General features: G+C 38.5%; 1 protein-coding gene across 2 annotated transcripts in view; it reads right to left on the minus strand.

The window, feature by feature from the left end:
- Positions 1-22,360, minus strand: part of TSPAN12 (tetraspanin 12) — a 45,957-nt gene that overhangs the window by 3,310 nt on the left and 20,287 nt on the right. For both annotated transcript variants that reach the window (XM_071552472.1, XM_071552474.1), the window contains exons 5-7: positions 12,147-12,221; positions 7,427-7,534; positions 3,776-3,919 (exon numbers count right to left, since the gene is read on the minus strand). In XM_071552472.1, the coding sequence (XP_071408573.1) occupies positions 3,776-3,919; positions 7,427-7,534; positions 12,147-12,221 (327 nt within the window). The remainder of the gene's footprint in view (positions 1-3,775; positions 3,920-7,426; positions 7,535-12,146; positions 12,222-22,360) is intronic.

Raw genomic sequence — 22,360 nt, forward strand, 5'->3', positions numbered from 1 at the left:
TTAATACTTTTGATATCTTAAAGGGATGAAGGTACAAGCTGGTCAGAATTTAAAAATGCTCCACCACGACAATATTCAAACTCAGATCATCTGCTGACTGGAGAAAACATCCATTAACTGAGAGCAAATAACATTAATGCCTACATCTCCTGCAGTACAGACACATAACTGAGACAAATATGCCCAATCTAGATATACTGTTTCCATCCATTTAATGATGTTCTTACAGTTCTGATATAATACACATTCAAAATCAATTTCAAAACTGAGAAACACCCAGCCAGCCCTGTTATCTTCGCATTCACGCCATTTTATTTCTGCTTATGTGACACTTTCATAGTTGGTAGCCTGCAATTAAACAGTTCAAAACCACACTTTTCTCAGCAAAAGTAAGTTTGTCAGTAAATGGAGAGCTCTTGTTGTCAAGTTAAATATAGCATAAAACTTTGCAGCAATCATTCAGAAGAATGAGCTTCAGATTTCTGTACAGCTATGGATTAAAGCCATTTTAAGTCTTGAAGTGAGCAAACCCCACGTATTTCTGATTTACTGCAACATCATAGAATAAGAACCTGAATTTAAATAAGGGACTTCTCAGAGCAGAAAAGATAAGCCATCAATACAATCAACAACCTTTGGTATACCCAGATTTTGAGTATGCTCAAGATTTTATTTTTTTATTTAAAACAAATTTTAATATTAGAAATTAAAATAAAACCAAAATTAAAACAAAATTAATTTTAAAACATTTTTGAGTGTCAAAGTTACACTAGAAAACAAAAGAAAATATTGAACATGCAAGTTTCATTTTTTTTAAAAGAGATCAGCTCCTACTAGTCATTTTATCTAGGCTCCAATTTCTGATAATAAGATGGGCAGAGCTCAGACCACAATTAACCTCCAAGGCCACATCAACATCTTCACACTTCCCTCACAACCATGCTCTTTCTAAAGTCAGTCTGTTCCATGAACTGCACCAAAGGTGAAGCTTAGCAGAGTAAAAACAATCTAAGCAGACTAGTACATCTGAAAAATAGCTTTCAAAATCAAGCAGGGAAAACATGACTCCTGTCAAAAATACTCTCAAGCAGAACTGTAAGTCACCTTTCTTTCTGCAAAAATTAAATTGTGAAGGATTCCAACTCAGACCAGAGAAAGCTCTGAGTTTTCAGCAAAAAATTACAGCACAGCTACAGCAAAAAATATTTATCAGTCCCACACAAACCAAATTTCAGTTTTCTGAAGTACTACAAAGGATTTTTCTGAAGTACCAAAATGGACTTGCCAAGCATTTACATAAGCCAATTTTAGGCTAGCAAGGCTAATCTTATCAGGTTCCTCCTCAAACCACCCAACTATGCAAGTTGTTTTCAATCACTTTCCAAAAAAAGCCTTTTTTACTTTCAGCTCTCCAAAACAGAATTCAGGCAGATTAGCCTTGGAAGTGTAAGTGGTTTTGCATGACACTGGTAAACTTATTAGCAAGTATAGAGCTAGCTAGAGTCTGTGAGACAACCTACAGGCCAGCATCATGGAAAGAAATGTTTTGCCAACCAAATATTGTACTAATTTCAAAGAGAAATTAATTATTTTTTGTGGCTGGTACAACAGAACACAGCCTGTCCCTTTTTGGGATGGGTTCTGCAGTAGAGAACCAAAATAAATTTTTGTTAAGAGCCGAATCCATCCGAAATGCTTTGTGTACAGGATGGGAGGAATCAGAACTGTGCCCTTCAGGTTTCTGTTAGAAAAATGCCAGGCTTTTATCAAGTAGGTTTTAATACAACCCTTATGTCCTACATAATCATCATCTTTGGCTATTAATTTTCTCCAAGTAGAACCAAAAGAATTTCAACATATTAAGTGCTCAGAGAACCACTTTCCTGGAATATTGCTGTGGACACGAAATGTTAGCAGAAGAGATGACATGAGAAAACCTTGCACATTTGACATGGTACTCCAGCGACTAGTACTTCTTATAAATTATTGAGCTTCCTGGGCTCAAAAAGCAGTTTTTTCATTAAGTGCTGCTGCTTAAACACTCCTGCCTTTGCACGTAAGTAGGAAGGATGCAAGGCACTAATCAGTGTTCTAACCAGCTTCCATACATTTACACTCCTTGAGGGCTCTCTACGACAAACTTCGTCTGTATGGTACTAACAGCGGCAATGGTATTACGAAAAGCAATCACTGTTGCAGAGTGAACCGTAGTTTTTTATTCTTCAAGAATGTGTATGGACTGGCAGGCACTGGAAAGAAGCCTGAATGGCTTTCCCATTCAGAGACTGACACTTCTAAAGCATAACCAGTGCTGTCAGCACTGTGAGCCTTGCCAGAAAGCAAGAGAAGTTCTGTAAGTAGTCAGTGGCAACAAAACAGCCTCTGCCACGTTAAGATTCCCTAGCACAGATTGGCCTTCTGAGGCACCTGCCTTTTGGCATCTCTACCTTCTCTCTTCCCAGTGGAAGCACACCACTTCCTAGGATGGATGCCTGGAAGTCAAGAATAGATGATATAGCTTCTCTTCATAGAGTCAATAGCATACAAATTCATTTCCCCAAACCTTGCTTGTTTCCTGGCAATAGCTAATAATAATTTTGGCTTGTTTGTATTGCAAACACTCCTTGCTTCAAAGGTCTTGCTTCATAGCTCCTGAACAAGAGCCATGCAACAGACTATTGTAAGAAAGGATCTTGAACAACATAAGAAACTGGCACAAAATAAAATGGTTCCCTGGGTACTCTTCCATAATGCAGAGCTACACTGGAGAAATGTTCATGCTGCAGCATCTGAAAGCACACTTCTCACGCTCATCCTCCTTTCTATGCACCCTATATTACTCTAAAAGCAAGGAAATGAAGAATGCACCTCTTTTCAGATCCTTGTAACTACCTAAGACATGTTTCCTGTCACTGTTGGACTGTCTGGACTGTTGGTCTTTCTACTATTACTCAATGCACAACTGAAGGTCTTTATAGGCCTATTAGCAGAAAAAAAAATGTAGTAAGCAAATGAGTCTTCAGACAAAGGTGACTTTAGACAATATTTACGTGGTAGCAGTTAGAGCAGAGAGCATTATCTACTAGTTTTTATAATTTTCACGCTAACAGTAATGACTTTCTACCACAATCACCTCCTTTACCCACTTAGCGTTCAAACTTTGTGTTCTTCTGGTTTTAAGATGCTTGACTTGTAATTCTTTTTAAATAAACATACTGTAATGTAGTAGAGCGAAAGAGTATTTTCATAAGAAGTTTCTATGGATGCTCGGAGTACAGCTGAATTACCTGCGTCCTGGCATAAGACCTGTTATCAATAGTGCTCTCATCTTCCAAAGGAATTCTCAAAAGTGTCCTGCACTGTACAATTCACTAGAGTGGTCTTCCACTTACCCTATAGCAGTGTGATAGGCTGGAGCCTGGACATTACACCCCACCTAATTTTTAACTTTTGAATTAGAGCAAATCTGTACTCCAACCTAACCAATATAAAACAAACTCAATGTTTAAGTACATCTCAGGTGTTAAATGCATTGCCAGTAACTTCTCTCACTCTTCCAGGTAAGGGTGGGTGAGTAGGTTCTTTCTTTCTTCCTTCCTCCATCCCTCTGCTTCAGCATTAATAAATAATAAACACACAATAAACACTTCCCCTAACACAATTACTCTACAAAGTACTCTGTTGCACTGCAAATGATGCATCTGGAAAATGCATCAGGATCAGGATCAGGAAGAATACATAAAACCTTCTGAAATATTTACATTTTTTTTCTTACCTCCTGATAAAGGTCACTGAGATCCTCATGATGTGCCTGCTTAGAGCATCCTGGGAACTCTCTGACACAGCACGAGTCAGGTGGCCAGTCCAACTCTGTCATTTCCAGCCAGTCTGTGAAGTACACCACGCCACAACATTTAAACTGCAAAGGAAGGATTACCCAGGATCAGCAATAATGATGCTACTTCTTCATGAAAGTAGGTCATCAAAAAAGCTACATAAATTCCTAATATCAACTTGCAAAATATTGACATAGAACTAAAAACATCTACAAAAGCTTCCAGGTATCTTGTTTTGCTATACTTTGACATAAAAGCAACATGAAACTTTTAAGACCAATAAATACCTCAGAAACAGTCAACTGTTCTGTCCTTTAAATCTAAATTGCTTCCTCAAAGGGTGCTTCACAGAAACTATCCTATCTTGCAATTCTCCTAGCCTTACTACAAGGAACTAACACATAGTAATTTCATGTCAAAATGGTGACTAATGAATAAGTATACCAGTGGCTTAAAGAAATAGCAGGAAAGGTCTTACTAGAGAGGACTATTCCTGCAAGGCTACAACTATAAGCAAATTTGTTGAAAAATCAGAAAAAGCACAGATTACCTGCATACAGAGACTGAAAGCAATGATTCAAAACAACTCAGCGTGTGGGGGAGTGGGCAGATCAGGTTCTGCCAAGGAGGGATGGTGCTCTGCCCCTCCAAAACCCTGTCTCCTTGAGAGCCTTTGGTGCAACTGTCACTCAATGGCACACAGGGAGCACTCCCTGCAGCCTCTAACACAGACCTCAAATGGCTAGCAGATCAGAAGCTCCATCTGGTGGGAGGGGTGGTCACAGGAGTCCAGAGCAAAGGAAACCAATACCATGCGGTCTCCACATGGTCACAGCCCTATTGTCCTTGGATCTGTAGTAGCTAGTTCTATGCTGGATCACAGGCAGTAGCTTTAATTCTCTTTCTGTCTCCCTCTCTCTTTTCCTTTACTTTTTCTCCTAATTCCCATTCACTGATACTTGGGTAACTTAAACCTGGATGGATTGGAATTTGCCAAATCAATGCTTTGTGAAATGCTTTATGTTGATTGAATGTACGCTTTAAACTTTTCCCAAGTTGCCTTATTTTCCAGTTTGCCAGTTAAGTGTTTTATTTTGGTCTCCTGAAAACATTGTAGCGACGTTCCTGTGCACGACCTCAACATAAAAGAACCTAAGGCCCTTTTAATAAATCCATCAGGTGGGTTTTGGGGCTGTGTAGCATAAAACATCTTTGATGAGGTGAGCTTGGGGTCTTACAATATTTTTAAAAAAAAGAAAATAAGATTAAAAGAGTGAGCAAAAAGGTATAGAAATCACAAATGCTAAAAGAAAAACAGAAGGAAGAGGTATCACACTAAATATTAGAACAGAAACAACCATAAAAGTAAGAAGTCTGACTGCAAAGCAGATGAGCAATAATTGCCTATAAAAACCACCAGCACTAACAACCTGTCTTCTCCTCTGCAAAGCATGCTCAGAGATTTAAAGCCAAATGACCAGCCTACCACATTAGTAGCTGCTTACACATAGAAAAAGGATGAAATAGCTACATTAGATTTGGTTTGGTTAACATGACTGAAAAGAAGCACTGCTGCAGAAACAAGATGCCACTTTTTTTCTCTCTATCTTCCAGTACTAGCCTGAGTGTAAGTCATCCCCTGGTTCCTCTGACCCATGGGCTTGGGAATATATTTGCCCTCCTTTACTCACTTCAGAGCCAGAGTGCTATATTCCACACTCCTTGGTTCACAATCAAACAGATCAGTGCCCAGACATGTTGGCACACACTGTGCCCTTGACCTCACCAGTCTTCTCAAACATGTCACTTCTTCCTTCTTTACCACAGATCTAATGTCTCTGCTTTTATAAGTTTGTTAGTCAGTCAAAATCTTCCCAACACAGGACTTTAACGAAAGCTCAAACTTTGGCTCCTCACTGTAATTACAAAAGACCATGACATTAAACACCCTTTTCTTACTCTCAAATCTTTTCTTCCCTGCCCAGCTCTTCTTTCCTGACCCTTTCCTGGCCCTTTCCATGTTCCTTAGCATAGCCACAACTCTGATACTAAACCAGCAAAAGGGCTGCAGTTCAGTTCTAAAATGTATTTCCCATCTCTCTCAGATATTAAAAGGCACAGAAGAGAGAAAACCAAGCTGACAAAGCTGATCAGGGCAGAATCTTTGGTAACAGAATTGCAATTACAATGTAGCTAACTGAAGAAGGGACACAAGCAAAATGCTCATTCAGGCATAAAGCACACATCAGGCTCATAAATATGGCATCTGAGTTATGAGTAGATGCAATATCAATAAGAGCCCATCAATTAAGTAGGAGCTGTAAAAAAGGTTTCTCAGTTCACTTCAGACCTTCCCCAAATCACTCATCTGGTCAGAGCTGCCATATAAAAAAATCTAAGTTCTAAAACTTCTAACTTCCAAAAGGAAGTTTTCCTACCCTAGGAAAATTGTGGCATAGTTGAAGTTTTATTACGAATATTCATATTATAACCAGCCATTATGATGATACCAAAACAACTAGGAGGATAAAAGGCAGTTTTTAATTTAATCAACCTATACATTTAAACCAAGATACAGTGCCAGCTCTATTCAAGGAAAATTGATGGAGACCATTTGATTATATTCTCTCAGGTACAGAACAGACATAAACACTCTACCTGCATATGAAGAATTACTCAGTTTCAGAGTAATTGCATGGCAGAGCAGTGAACATGATGGGGGTGTGCTGGTGTTTAACCTCTTTCTTTAAAGTTTTAGTATAAATACAGACTAACCAAGTGCTGTCAGGAAACATTTAAATAAACAGGAAATCTGTGCAACATTGATAGATTTCAACATTTCAACAAGGGCAGCACAATGACAGGCATTTAAAGAGTTCTCTTCCTGCACGTGAGTTATATTTGGAGTTAATGGCTTTTACCTTGGGCGATTTCATGTTTCTGGAACATAATAACTTCATTCTTTAAAAAAAGTTCTGCATTTTACTAGGCTAGAGGGCAAAGCTGTGAATACACAAGAAGCTTTTTGGTCTGTTTCCCACCCCACCAGTCAAAGGAAATAAAAACCCTGATCACTTTCACAAACCTCAGCCAGACACAGTGTTGGCATCTTTTGAAAACTTCCTTTCCCATTCCTTTCCAGCTAAACACACATCTTAACCATGACAGCTTGATGAAAGGAACCTAAGAGAGCCTACAGGAAGGGGAGCACAGTTTAATATTAAAAGAGGATATAGGCACATTCATTTTACTTCACCTGCACATTTTTAATTGTATATACATCATATCCTAAAAGGCTACAGTAATCCTAAAAGATGATCATCTCCCAGCCTTACAGGTAAAGGGGAAGAGAGTGTTCACAATTTAACTGAATGTAATATCAATTTTTGTGTGTGTTTAAGCATCTTTAGGACCTAAAAAAAGTAAAGAATTGGGTATCAAATAGTGTTAAAAGATACCATCACTACACAGTGTTTCATACAAAATGCATTTATTTACCTATTCACTTAAACCCAAACCTTTTCCTTTAGCAGATAAATAATACTTACTGAGCATGTATTACTTCAGCTCATAAGCTACTGTCATCTTACCTCCCTCTGAAAGAAATTCCAAGCATGGGTCAGCCACTGGTACCTCGGTAGGCCGTAACTGGGCATCCTGGCTTTCAGCGTGATCATATCAGACCACTGCACTGGAACCTGAAGCAAGGAAAAGTAAATGATTTACACAACTGATCAATAAGCTTGTGACTTCAAATCCACAAATTTACTATCTATTATAAGATCTTTCCAGTGCAAATCAAACCGGAAAACAAGTGTTGCGATTTTTACAACATTAATATTTTAAAAGCCTTTGCTAAAGTATCAGGGAAAAATTATTTGTTTCCTTTGCTTACAAATAATTGTATGCTGGAAAAGGAATTATGTTTTGGTGAGACCCAGGGATGATTTGTTATGATTCGGTTATAACCATTACCAGATTTTTTACCTGGCACAAAACTTGAACCAAGTCCCATCCAAGTCATCAGGGATGGTGTTTGTCTGCCCCATTTTAGGTATCTCCCTGGTGCTTTCTTAGTCAATAGAAAGAAACAGGCAGCCAAATGGGGCAATTCCTTTCAAGATAAATAATTTAAACAGAGCAGATGAAACACTACCTCGAACTCTCAAATCCACTTCACTGTCTAAGGCAACAAACTTATATTTAAACGTCTCACTTCCTTGCATATAAAATTTATTGCGATGAATACTACTCCGACAGTTTTTTCAGTGATTTTGTGGCTTTGTCTGGAGTCCTGTACCCAGGTATCCTGAACGTGCTGCATTTCAGTATCTTGCTCAAGAATAGAAACACGGATGTACATATGAGGGACTGTGACCTTTTTGCTTCACACATACAGCCATGTAAATATTTTCTTCTGAAAGAAGGATTCTTGAAGTATTATTCTTTCAGATTTGACTACTCAGAAGTGAGCTGCTGACGCTCTCCATTGTCTGAACATGACACCTCAGTCAGCAATTCATCAGAAACAACAGAAGCAAGTGCTATGGCAGCTGGCACACAATGGAGTTATAAGTTAAGATCAAAACCTCACTTCCATTCGGTAGCACAAATTTTAGTGTGCCAAAACAAAAGAGGCTGAAGATTGCATTGCCCTCCTAGGCACAGATACCATTCATGGTGAGTTTTGCTTTGTTTCCATTAGCCTTAATAGTCATGGTGAAAGAAATCACAATTGCAATATCAGCTGTCACTTGGATTGCAGAGGAGCCCAACTTTGCTGTCCTGTTCAATTTGGAGCAAACAGTAAGGGCATTCTGCAAGTAGAAACAAATGTTATCATATAAAAAGTCCCGACCACAGTACTTCCCAAGAAGTCTAGTCTTCATTGTGCTAGATGCTTTACAAAAACATAGGGGTAATCACTGCCTGCTTGAACCCGTAAGACAAATAAGAACATTATTGTTTCATTACCACTGCTAAGTAATACTACATTTCTGATACTTTAGTAAGGCTTTGTATCACTTTGTCCCAGAAATTAAATATGCCTTTCACTTAGCAGATTTTTATCTCTTAAGCAGTAAAATGCTGAACTCACAACTGTCCTCGTGAAAAATACAGTATCAGTAGAGTACTAAACATACAAAATATTTCTATCATAAACATTTACACTGGTCACTATAATAATTTGGTTTGTACTCAGTGCATTTCTCTTTCTTCTGGATTTTAAGTTAGCCCTCTGCTTTCTTTGGGTTATATTTGATATTGCTGCGATTAAGTTCATATTTGCTAGATGATTTTTTAATTATTTTTATTGTTGAACACAGAGTCAAGGTTATGACTGCAACACAAGGCATCTGAATTCTTTAGGAATCAATGGGGTAAAAAAAAAGGGAAGAAAAATAGTCAAGAAATAAGAGAAGGAAATTAAAATCAAGGTAAAACCACCTAAACCCCAAAGCAGAAAGACAACTTCAATTCTGGAAGGAGGGATTTTGAAATGTCTATGTTTTGACTGCTCCAAGAACAAAGCCATACAAGGACCAGTTGAGGTCATTTGATCTGTTCAGCCTGAAGAAGAGGAGACTGAGAGGAGACCTTATTGCAGTCTACAAGTTCCTTGTGAGGGGAAGAGGAGGGGCAGGCAGTGACCTCTTTTCTGTGGTGACCAGTGACAGGACCCAAGGGAATGGCCTGAAGTTGTGTGAGGGGAGATTTAGGTTGGATATTAGAAAGAGGTTGTTTCCCCAGAGGGTGGTTTGGCACTGGAACAGGCTTCCCAGGGAAGTGGTCACAGCACCAGGACTAACAGAGTTCAAGAAGTGTTTGGACAATACTCTGTGACTCTTGGGGATGGTCCTGTGCAGGGCTATGGGTTGGACTTGATGATCCTTGAGGGTCCCTTCCAACTCAGCATAATCTGTGATTCTGTGAACTTAAAGACATTGACATATCTACTAAATAGCTTCCTGTCAGCTCAAATACACAGTGGTGCACGCTAATACACGACTGAGATGCATTTGTTTGACTATACACCAATATTTTTCTGTAGCATATACACAAAAACCAGAGATGCTGGTTTGATTTTAACGTAGGTTCTGTAAGGCCTCGTTTGCCATTGAGATCTACTGACATTATTATTATTATTATTATTATTATTATTATTATTATTATTATTATTATTATTATTATTATTATTATAATGATTATCAAAGGCTCGATCAATGCCTAAGTAAGCCAAGAACCCACACTGGCTTTTCAGCCTTGTGGGTGGAATAAACTAGTCATGAGGCACACTACATGCTGAGAGATATCATGAGCTGGAAGGAAAATTGTTTATGCAAGGACTCTTTAGAGCAACTTGTCCACATGCCAAGGAGAGCCCATATGGATTCAGCAGAGGCTGTTATGCCTCAGTGACATTTCTAACATCACCCACCCACCTACACTAATGCCAACTGATTCTCTGAAATCCACCAGGGGCCCATGTGATTTCATGCTATGCTGAAAACAACACGACACCAAATCACCCCAATGGGTATAAGAGGGAGTCATCTTTATCAAGTAGAGTAGCTGGAAGGATGCTCTAGGGAAGTGACTTGCACAGGTATGAAAGAGCCACTGAAAAACAACTGTGCTCTTCCAGACTGCTACATTCCCCCTATGGGTCTCAGTAGCAAGAAACCCATCTCTGGCCCATCTCATCACGCAACAAGCAGCAGTGTTAGGACAAAGGGAAAAATAGTAAGAAATCAGATGGAAAGAGAAAACAGCAAGAAAACAACAACATAGTATTTCAGGGGATGAGGAAGGAAAAAACATATAGGGAGAGCAAGGAGAAAAGAGACAAAGAAAAGCAAAAAAAAGGGTATCTGGGTTCACTGTGTCCCACTGCAGAAGATGCAGGCGTGGAATTCAGAGCCGTTTAGGAAAGGGGTGCAGGGACAGAAGTGTTTTCTTCTAGAGGGTAACAGCATCACCAGTGTCTTAATATTTGTTAGGGCTATGCCAGTCTTTGTCAAACTGTCCAAAGTTTGGGTTTCAGTAGCATGGCACGTTATTAAAAGTTTAGGGGTCAGACTAAAACACATGATAAGTTCAGGTTCTCTAACTGAATAGAGAAGGCTGGAGACAGCATGCCACAGTGATCTGAAGGCTATGTTTTTTCAAGCAGTTTCCACTGACAAAATTTCTGTGGAAAGATTGATGTTAGTTATAACAGTCTTCTTTGGCAAAACCCCCACAGAGGGCAGCTGTGCCCATAGGATGAAGAATGCCTCTTGTCTGTATTCCCAATTTTAAAATGCATCAACACGAGCTGACAGTTAAAGCAAATGGATAGCTTTAATCACTGTTAGATTAGAACACCCAACTGGAAGCTGTACCATGAGGGAATGAATTCTGTTGTGAAGTGCTGCCGTGTAACTTCAGACTTCAAATCTGCCAGAAATTTCCTTGGTTCATGTAGTGTGTAAATATCAAGAAAGCTCCCTCCCATCTTACTGCAATATAATTGGTATTCACTGTTGGAAAGACCATTATATTGGGCATATCTTGGCAGTTGAGAGAAAATATTTGACCCTCTATTCATAAAAATTTACAAGACTCAGTACAAGATGTAAGAATATAAAAGCCAGCAGGGTAACATTTCAGTTTTAATTTCAGCTCAAACTTACCCACTTTCTTACAGGATAGCTACAATCCTTAGTTTGAAAATTAAAGGTTGGTGCAGCTATAGAAACTAAACAGAGTTAAAACCTCTTCACAAGTTTACAGAGGAGTGTTTTATAGTCATGACATGTTTTGCTTAAAACTGGCATTTACAGCTTGTGCAGGCACTGTGTAGATTTCAGCAGACAGCAAGTCCTCTACTGAAACAACACACTGTCTCTTAACAATGTAGTACACTCTTTAAAACATGAAGAACTTTTGGGGCAAAATTCCTTCAAATTCTCACATCTCCTCTCTCAAAATCCTTATTTAAGCCTGGAGATCTTACTTTATCCTCAAAAGTTCCATGACTTCAATGAAAACTAGCCCAAGAAAGAATTAACAAATATGAAGTCCTTAAATCAGGGGCTGCAGGATTTGATCCTCAAATATAGAGGGTATAAGCAGAAACCCCCAGGGCAGGACCTTCCTAAAGACAAGCTTTTCCAGAAAAATTCTCTGTTTTAAAAAAAGGCAGCCACTTGAAATTAGACTGTCAGACTAACAAACAGAGATAAACACTAGAGCAATTAGAAAACAGCTAGCTAATGGAAATCTTTTTCTTCTGCTGAAAAAATGCAGCCTCCTTTTCTGACTCACCATTATTTCCTGTTCGTAGGTCCAAACACCACAGGCCAGTTCAACACAGAATATTACAAGCAAGCTTCCAAAGTACTGAAGAAAACAGAATGGTCTTAGTTATTTTTAATATTCTTTGAAATATAAAACTTTTCAAAATCAAAAAAGACTTAACAATATTAAACAACATCTCAAAACATCATTAACATTTCACTTGACTAAAGACATGAAAACTGAAATACATTTTTATAACCAAAATATGAAAGATTCATGTGGCAAACTTTCTGATATTTCTTACTAACATAAAGCATATGAACATTACAATGGAAAAATCATTGAATTTTCTTATTGCCCAAGCATCCAAGGCTATCACACCACATTATTCTGAAACTGCAACTAAGAGGACAATGTTTTCCCCTCATATATGTATAAAAGAAATCTCTTTTTTTCAGTTCCATTAAAGAAACATATGCAAATCATGCTAATAGCCAAAAGGAGAAAGAAAAAAGAATCAAAAAATACTTGACAAGATAGAAACAAAGTTCATGAAAACTATGTCCTAATCAAACTGATCTAGGTATTTGAGGTCAGGGCTAACTGTACAAATATTTATTGAGATTGACTGAAATATTTTTTTTACAAGGTCTAATCCTTGAACTATTTAAAAAGAGCAACTGCATGTATAAATGAAGAAGATGTACAGACCTTGGTAATGACATTTAAGAAAAACTGGTTACTGCAAGTAAAAAGAGCATCAACAAACCCTTTCAGAACTGCATGATAAATCTGCATGAAAATTAAGGCTCCTTTAACTAGTGTTCTCTATTAAAAGTAACCCATTTATCTTTTATTTAAAGAAGTAGTATAGTCATTCCATTCATTCTTGACTCCAAATTTTCTTCCATGTCAATGTACTGAGCTCTCCCTTGTTCTCAGTATGCAAGACTTAAAAGTTAGAGTCTTCATGTATTTTAATTTCATTTGGAAATCAAAGAAACACCATCACAATACAAAATAGAGTAAATATATAATTCCATCAGTAGGATACATGCTGAATGGCTTCTAATTTAGTAATTTCATTCTGGAATTCACTTAGGGTGAGTATAAAATACAAAAAAGGGTACTAATAATAAGTGATTTCCTTTTTCTATTACAGGGTAAATAAGATGTGTTATTTAAAATAGAGAGTATAAATTCACAAATGTTAGGATTTAAAATTCATCTACATAGAACCTTTTTCCTTCAACGAGTCTGGAACTGAGTAATTCACAGATACCGTGGCAGCTACTGAACAGTGTCTTGCCTTAATTTCTACTTGCTGATCAAATCTAACTCCCTGAATTAGATTTGTAGACACATACAGACACATTAAAAAAGTACATGAAGAAATACTCATGTTAATTTTCAAGAGAAATCTATACTCATACTCTCCTCCTGCAAAGATTTCTCCAATAAAGATGATGTTGAAAGGAGAATTTCTGAGTTACTAATCTTCACCATGTTACACTGCATCTTCATAGTCATTATAGTTGAACAACACATTGCATTTCCTCACAAACCAACACTGTAAGCACACACAGAGCTCCAGTAGGTGCCTTCAATAACGTTCATCCTCCAAAGGTCCAAAAGAAAAATATGGATCACACCTTACAAGAAAAATTAAGTTTTCTCTAAAAAAAGATGTTTTCTCTAAATTCATGAACTTTTATGCAAAGTAACCACTATCAATGCAGTGCCTGCAAGTTATGCAAAGGGTTCTTTACCATAAAAACAAAACAAACAACCAAACAAAAAAACAGCATGGAAAACTACTTTTCAAAGTATTCACTTTGAAAGCAGGAAAGAATGTCACATGCTGTAGCTCTTTTAATCAATAATAAAAATTGTTTAAGGACATTATGACTAATGCTGACATTTTTTGAGAGGGAGAACAACTAAATGTTTCAATGAAAAATGAAACTGAGTTCTCAGCTGTCAAAGTTTCAATGGGTTTATCCTTTAATTGAATAACAAGCCTGGAACTGCCTGCTATCCCTGCATCTTACAGAAAACTCACTGATCATGGTGAAAGCAATACATCTGGGTGTGTACGTATGGCATTCTATGCAAAACTCCTAATTTGCAGTTCCTCATAACATTTAATTAATTTGTCAACCTTAACATTTGAAACTTCCTCATTTTTGTCAGCATATAGTTAAGAAAGTTTGTGGTAGTAGTTGGAGACAGAAGAGCCAAACCCAAGATTTTCTTCAGTTACTGAATATAGCCCAGGACTGAAAACTATTTAGCCAAATTCACTCATAAACCACTTCTGGGTCTGCCAGGGACTGAGCACTCCTGACCAGCTACATCTGGACACATCAGGGTCCTGCAGAATCAAGTCATCTGTCCTGAAAAACCCCATCTCTGGGGCATAGGATAAAAGACAACAAAACACACTGTGAGATTACACACGTGAAAAGCCCATGCAGGGAACTGAGCGACTGCAGGGACATCAAACTCACACATGGGAAGTTCAGTCTCACTCTGCTGTTGAAGGGAAATATTATACCTTTCTCTAAATATAATGGTTTGCAAAACAAGTAATTTTTATATATGATTTGTGGGAAGAAAAATCCTCTAACCATTATGTAAATTTACTACCCCTAATTTCCATCTTCCAAAACCAGGAATTTTACTGGCTTCAGTGCTTATTCGTTGTCCTGAATTAAATACCCACAAAAGTCTGAATCTTCGTGCATTTACACGCTTCTGCTTTTTGCCAGAAACAGGGACTTGGTTTTGAAGCAAGGTTTAATAGTTCCTTCTATGGACTAAGTGGCTGCACATTCTAAAGAAGATTAACTCACTAAGGAGCACTATTGTATATCATGCTCAAAATTGCACCAGCAAGTCACTGATATTAACCTTCTACAGCACACCTCCCTCAGAGTCCTGGCCATTGCTGAGGTATTTTCTACTGTTTCTTCATTTATTTCTTTTTCTTCCATGTTTTTGCAGAGAAGGAGTAAGAAGGGGAAAGTACAGAAGTGAGCAAACAGTTCTGCAAAAACACATCATAAAAGAATAAAAAAAACCCTACAAGCAATTAATGCACAGTAGTGATCACTTTAAGAACTACCTTTTACATGGTGAATTCTACAGACTTTTAACATTTCCCTTTTGCAGGCAATTACTTATCTTTATCATCCTCTCCCAGTCTGACTATGCAAAGTCATCAGAGAACTGGAGTGGTCCCTTGACCCTGTTACAAACCCATCAGTTTCACTGAAGAATTTCCTCCAGCAAAGCTGTGAAAAAGTTAAAATGTTACTTCCTTGAGAGAAGCTGCATGACTGCAATGCTGATATTACTCTTTTGAGAGTAATAAATCAAAGTAAAATTATTTGCCAATTTCAAAATAAATAAATAAAGCAGTAGACATTTACAGCCCCTCACTAAGTCACAGACATGCATGTGGGCAAGATCCTAAACTTCAGCATCCCTTCAGTTTCAAATGGATGTTGCCGATTAGCAGGCACTGGTTCTCCTGCAATCTCCTCCTTAAGCTTCCTCACCACCACAGGTCACAGGGACAGGAGGGGAGGAAGGAAGGAGGGAGGCAGCAGCTCTGTAAAGTAGTAGCTTTCTGACATAAGCATTCTTCTAATACCTGGAACTTTGCACAAGCACTTGGATTTGCAGCATTCAATCTGCAGAAGCTCAAACAACTCTAAATTTCCAGCGCATCAGTCCTGAAAGAGAGGTGTAGGAACTGGGGGACTCTGGAGTTCAGGAGAATCCTCATCTCCTCCCTTTCCTGTGCAAGAGAGTAAACATTAAAGAAGTGGGAACAGAAACAAATCATTACTGTGAAAATCACTTTCAGAGAGATAGAAAGACAGAGGGATAAAACATCAAGGAAAGATAGTAAAGTCATTCACTATGCAATCAACAGACTCTGATCAGCTGGAAAACTCTTCACATGATACAGGCCAGAGCCAACATCCAATCCTAAAACCTCTGATGCAGCAATCGTACACAACAGCACAGAAACCCACGACAATACTGGCTACTTGTGCAGAGGCTCTACCAGGTCATATTAAGCTACTGCAACTTGTAAGAGTCTTGAAACATCTCTCTCTCCTGCAAGTCAGAGAGCCCTAAGTCCACATCTACAGGGAATTCATATATAAGACAGAAAGGACAGTGGGATAGTGGAACATATTGAAAGCAAAACCAATTATGATGAATTTCAATCACAAAAAAGAGATAACCATCAAGTAAATAAAGACCCAAAAAACCAACCAAACAAAAAAGAAACAAAAAATGGAGAATAGTCACAAATAGGTTTTGTCCTAATTCAAAGAGCTACCTACATAAAGGCTATCAGAACCTCATAAAGCACTAGAAAGGTACACAGTATTTTCAACTATTCATGTAAAATCAAAATAATTCAAAACTGTTTTCATAAATATCTGCATTGTCTAAGCAGAATCAGAAAGTTTAGTTTGAATAAAATTCCTGCACAACACAGTGGCACCTCATAAAAAGGTACAAGCCCCTGTATGCCAGTGCTCCACACAGAGCTGTGACATATGCCCAAAATCTCTTCATATCTCTCCATCTAAGGCTAAAAGTTTAGCTACAAAATTAATTTAATCTAATTAAATTATGACAGTCTTTTTTGCTATTCTACATGTTCTACCAAACTAAGTTAATGCCCACTGTCGTCAAATATATTTCAGGAATGTATTTCTTTCTTGATCATGTCAGCCATTTAGATAAAATCACAAATAAAAATAGCAAGTGCAAGCACAAAAGCACTGTTACTGAATCTAAGTTATTTTGCATTTGCTTAAAAGGTGTTTGTTCCAACAGCTGGCTCTCTCTTCAGAGTAATGGTGAAAAGTACACCCATGGAGCATCTCCCAGCATAAAATCTCTCCCTCGTGGCTTTTGATCCTGCCAAGTACAGAATTTCTTTTGTTGCAATTGTGGGTAACTTTAAGGAAGGATGTAAAGTGTGAAGCATGATGTTTTATGGTTTTTTTGCAGAGATGATACGAAACTCTTACTGTTGTTCTAGAGATTTTGTTTGTCTTACATATGCCACATGATTCCTGAAATCAATCACTTAATATAACTTGTCTATGCTTTTCAAGCAAAAGGTGAAAAGAACTGATGAAAAATAATCTCCTATTTTGTTGATGGATGGAAAAACAGGATGATGGAAAAACTAGGATGATGGAAAAACTAGGACTTCAGAAAACACAATAAATGAAGAGTTTAAAAAAATTTGTCTACTCCTCCCATCCTAATTCCTATTTTAAATGTCCTTCTCCAAAGCATTTTCAAGAACATGGAATTTCTCAGAAATTTTTAGAAATATTAAACTCAAACTACAAAGGAAAACTGGACTTAAAACTCTACTGCCCTGCAGTAGTCTCCTTCAGTGCAGCAGTCAGGGCAATGCCAACAGCCAGCACTCTACTTCAGCCACCATGATACTCCCACTGATGCAGATATAAAACCAGTATCACTGTCCTCTGAGGACATCCTTCCAGACCCTGGTGTAACCATTATGTCAGAAATGAAGCTAAGACCAGAAGCCCTCACACAAATCTGGTGCCTCCAAGTACGTAGTGAACAACAAGTCACTAGGGCCCTCTGGTGCCAAGCAGTCCAGGCGGGTAAGGGCAGCCGTACTACAAAGCTGAGCATACCCAAGTATCTTTCTGAAGTGATGAGTTTTTTCCCACATGGATTTTTTTGCTCTGACACAGCTGGCTTCCGTAATTTGTTACCAATTACCTGTGGAATGCCTCATCAGCACTCAGCTACTAAAACCTATAAAACTGCGCTGTTTACCCACACACAAGGAGAATCAAAGACCTGAACACAGCCCCAGTCATGGTCCCTTGACCCTGCTTGTACCAAACGCAGTGTGACTGAGTTTTCTGCAGTTCGGAAGTGTGATTTGAAAGCAAGAGTCTAGTCAACTCATGAAAAATGAGCAGAGACAGTGTTCTGCAGCAACTCAAATTTCATCAGTACTAGAAAGGCAGAGAATGGTTTAATTCATCTTTTTCCTCCCTCAGACCTTTTCGTCTGTATGTTGCATGATGCCCCCAATACTGAAATTAGGACCCTATTTCATCTGTTCTGACAGCTCCCTAGTTAGCTACTGTCAGTCTGAATGAGACTTCACAATCTACTTAATTAATCCCTAGTAATGACTAATTCATCTCATCCTAACGGGATGAGAACATCCCATCACATAGCAAATATTGACTTCTTAAGATCACTTCCAGATTGAGTAAGCAAGAGTGCATTCTGTGTATGAGAGCAAATAACAATGGCAGGCCAGGGCCAACAACTGGAATCAGAAGTTGCAACACGGTGAAGAAAAGAGAGTATGGGTAGCCTTTGAAGAACCTGTTCTATGAGACTGTAGAAATCCTTTAATTTCTAAACAAACATGCCTTTCTTTGAAGTATCAGTGTACTCATTAATGCATCATTGTTCACATGCTCTGTATTTTATTTCATAAGCATCTTCTTTTCAAGCTTTACCACTCTCCTCCAAAGTGCTTTTCTTTTCTCACAGAAGATATAAAACTTTTTTTATGCCCTCAGACTCAAAGAAAAGTCCAGCCCTTATGCCAGAGCAAATGAAAAGTAGATGATGAGCAACTCCAGCCTCCTCAGACTTGCTGTCTCACACCACTTTGTTGAGCAACAGGGTCCATATGGTATGAGAGGTAAGGAAAGCTCTGGGAAAGGCAGAGGCTAAGGAGATCCCAAGAAGGCAGCTGCACAATGAAACTCACAAGAATCTCTAAAACATGAGAGAATTTGGTATTTAAAGCAAATGCCATAAGATTTCAAGAGGGTTATGCATAGCATTTCCCAATGGCTAACTTCTTCTGAGATGCAAGCCATCCAGGCATCTGTCTGCCCCCTGGGAAACTTCAGATGTCCATAACCACTGATCACCAACAGGAACTAGAATCTTTCTGTGCAAAACATAACACATTCTTCCTCCTTTAATAACTTACAAGCTATGGTTCCCTTTATTTTAGTTACAGTTTACAAGCTAATAAGGTTATTTTAAAGATACAACAGCTATCCCTTTCTAAAATGGAGAAAACATTCATTAAATGGAGTCAGACAAGCTGCATGGAAAACTGAAATCCTCTGTTTATCCACTCAAGCAGTGTAAATTTTTCCCCACCACCCTCTCCCTCCCTCCCCAGCTCCCTCAGCCCTGTCCTGTAGGGATTAGCAGTTCATTAGTCATTTAGTCATTTTCACTTTAAATTTGGTTTACTTGCTTGACAACACAGAAATTTATCAGATGCAGTCACAAGTCAACAAGGAAATGGGCTGACAAACTTGCAATGTAAGCTACTGAATGTCATCCAGTTCATGACCAAGTATCTCTATTATTTTAGATTTGGTTTCCCAGATGATTAAATTTTATCAAAATGTCTTAAAGCTTGTGATCTTTGCACAGTCCAACTTTCACATAATTACCACTCATTTGAAAATCCTTATGGCTAATTTTCAAGGGGTTTTTTAATGGCAATGAACATTTTAGATTTTTAAGGTCTGAATCCAAGTTCTTTTTATCAAACTCTTTGCTTTTTTAAAAACTAAACAAAATTATTTATGAATAGTTAGAACTTTGTTCACAGCTTTGATTCTTCTGCAGGACATGAATGACCTGCTTTAAATTTTTACTTGAATGGTTAATCTTTGCTTATAAAAGTAAGCAGGTATTACTTTAAAAATAAGCAAATGCACACTTCACACAATGATTAGGATTTATTTGCTAAAGTTTCAATTACCTCACATCAATGAACTCCCAATAAGTAAGGGTCATTTCAAGGTCATGGTGAAGCACTACACAGGACATAGGTAAAGATCGACATTAGACCATACTTTCCTCAAAGCTTACAATGCTCCCTTTCCCTTTCTTCTTCCCTTATTTCGTAGGATTTATATTAAAACCTAAAGCTTCCCATTCCATACAGATTTTCAAAACACATCTTCCTTCATTTCTGTACCCTCTTTATTTTCTCCCAAGGAAATTAAACAGTATAAAAATGCTTCTTTAGAAAAGAAAATCCTTTTTGTCTGTAAAATAGACCAATTTGTGGCTGATACATGCATTAACTCTGCCTCAGCATGCCCCAAAACACTTAAAACAATCATCATTTTGAGTGAAGAAATGCTCTTAGATATAAAACCCATACAAGCAAAGTGCCTCCATGGGTAAAAAGAGCAAGATAAAGCAAGGAAATGAGTAATTTACCTTACAGGAGATCCACTCGAAAATCAGTTTGTGGTAACACAAATGCAGCTGAACCACAGCATCAAGGCACGCCTCACCAGTGAGGCAGGGCTGCACTTCAGACAAGACAGAGATTTGGCTGAGCTTTGTGAAGCCATTTACTCATTCTTTGCTCTTAGGGACTTTCACATTCCCTATTCCCTTCAACAGAGGAAAAAAATCCTGGGTAAACAAGCAATGAGAAAAAGAGGATCTAGAAAGGACAGAAGTGAAAAAAAGCACTACTGCAGCAAGACCGTGTATCATCTCAGCAGCTCCTCAACTTTTTTCAGTCAAGATGCAGCATCTCTCATTCTCATCCTGGTATCACTCACAGCTCTCTACCCTCAACAACTCCAGTCCCTTGAACCTACTGTCCTATAAGTCCTTGTCTTTTCAATAGTTTCCAGGTACCCACATCCATCACTTCACCAGCCTTTTATTGCTTATCTTCCATCCTCTTTTCACCGGGGAGCGTCATTTCAGAGCCCTTTTCAGCTCTGGTGCCATTTTAGTCTCCTCTACTGCTCTGAGTATCAATGAATTTCAAGAACTCGGAGGAATCAGTATTAATAGTGCAGTAAGTGGGAATGGCAGGGACGGGGAACAGGAAAAAGGAAGATCACAGAACATGCTGAGTTCCAAGGGACCCACAACAATCATCGAGTCCAACTCCTGGCCCTCCACATGACCATCCCTAACAGTCATACCATGTGCTTGACAGTATCATTCTCAGCACTCTGCCTCTTTCCAAAAGGATGAGTGAGTGGGTCTTCACTATTGCAGAAGTATGAAAAACTGAAAAATTGAGAGCCTCCTAATGGCACTATCCAACATTGCTGTCCTAATCAAAGGCTCCCTGAATTGCTCTCAGGGGGCCAGACAGTTCATGCTACTTCAAGCTGCTGGATAACTGCACCAAATAATGCTGTGCTGCTTCTGCTCTGGCACAACATGGCCAAGTGTTCAAGGCAGCTGCTAAGTGCCTGGGTGAAAGAAGCAGATCATCCCAGTGAGCACAGTAAACATTTGGATTTAAGCCGAGTATTTGCAAGAGGACCTGGACACTCCCACCAGCTCAATTCCTGCCATGCTCCCCCACTCCAACACTCCCCCATGCTGCTCAAATACGCAGCTGCTCTTGCTCTTTGTTCAGCAGGCAGCACCTTTCATCACAACACACCTCTCAATAACCCACATGGCCAGGCAACTTGCATCTCTCCTCTGTAAGCTCCCTCTCCCAGATAAGGAACTTAGGCACTGTTTCAAAGCACTAGCCTTAGGAAAAGTATTTTAAGGACATACACAGCACAGATTCATTTATGTTGGAGAAGGCAAGGTCAACCAAATGCATCTCATGCTAACACAGGCAGTCTTAGGACCACAGGACCAATGCACTCCATTCCACAGTGCTGGGAGCCCTGCAGAATGTACCCACTCCTGCAAAGCCTGGCTTAGCTCTGTGGAGACACTGCAGCATCACCAAAATACATTTCAAAATCTAACAACTAGTTTGAATCTTAAAAATCCTGATCTAAACAGGAAAGAAGCTTACCCTCTATCCCATTTCAAGGAAAAATATGTCTAATAATTATTAGTACAGATATCTTCTCATGCAGTTTATGTTTGAATTGAAAGCCAGAAATATGGAAGAACAAAAATACTCTATTTTCTTAAAAGAGTTACTCATATTTGAAACTACTGAGGTATAATACAAATTGACAAAATCTATTTTCTCTTACCAGTGGAACATCAAACAAGCAGCACTTCAGAATGCAAGCTGAAAGTCTAGCCCCTTAAGTTACCCACCATCTGAACCTGAGTTTTAGCACAGTATTGGTTTCGCATCAAACTGGAACTACAGTATTATAACCACATTTAAACCAGTCTTCCAAATAAGGCAGGATGACGTGTCTTGT

Source organism: Pithys albifrons, chromosome 3 (assembly GCF_047495875.1).
Source record: "Pithys albifrons albifrons isolate INPA30051 chromosome 3, PitAlb_v1, whole genome shotgun sequence".
In the NCBI taxonomy this organism is placed as follows: domain Eukaryota; kingdom Metazoa; phylum Chordata; class Aves; order Passeriformes; family Thamnophilidae; genus Pithys; species Pithys albifrons.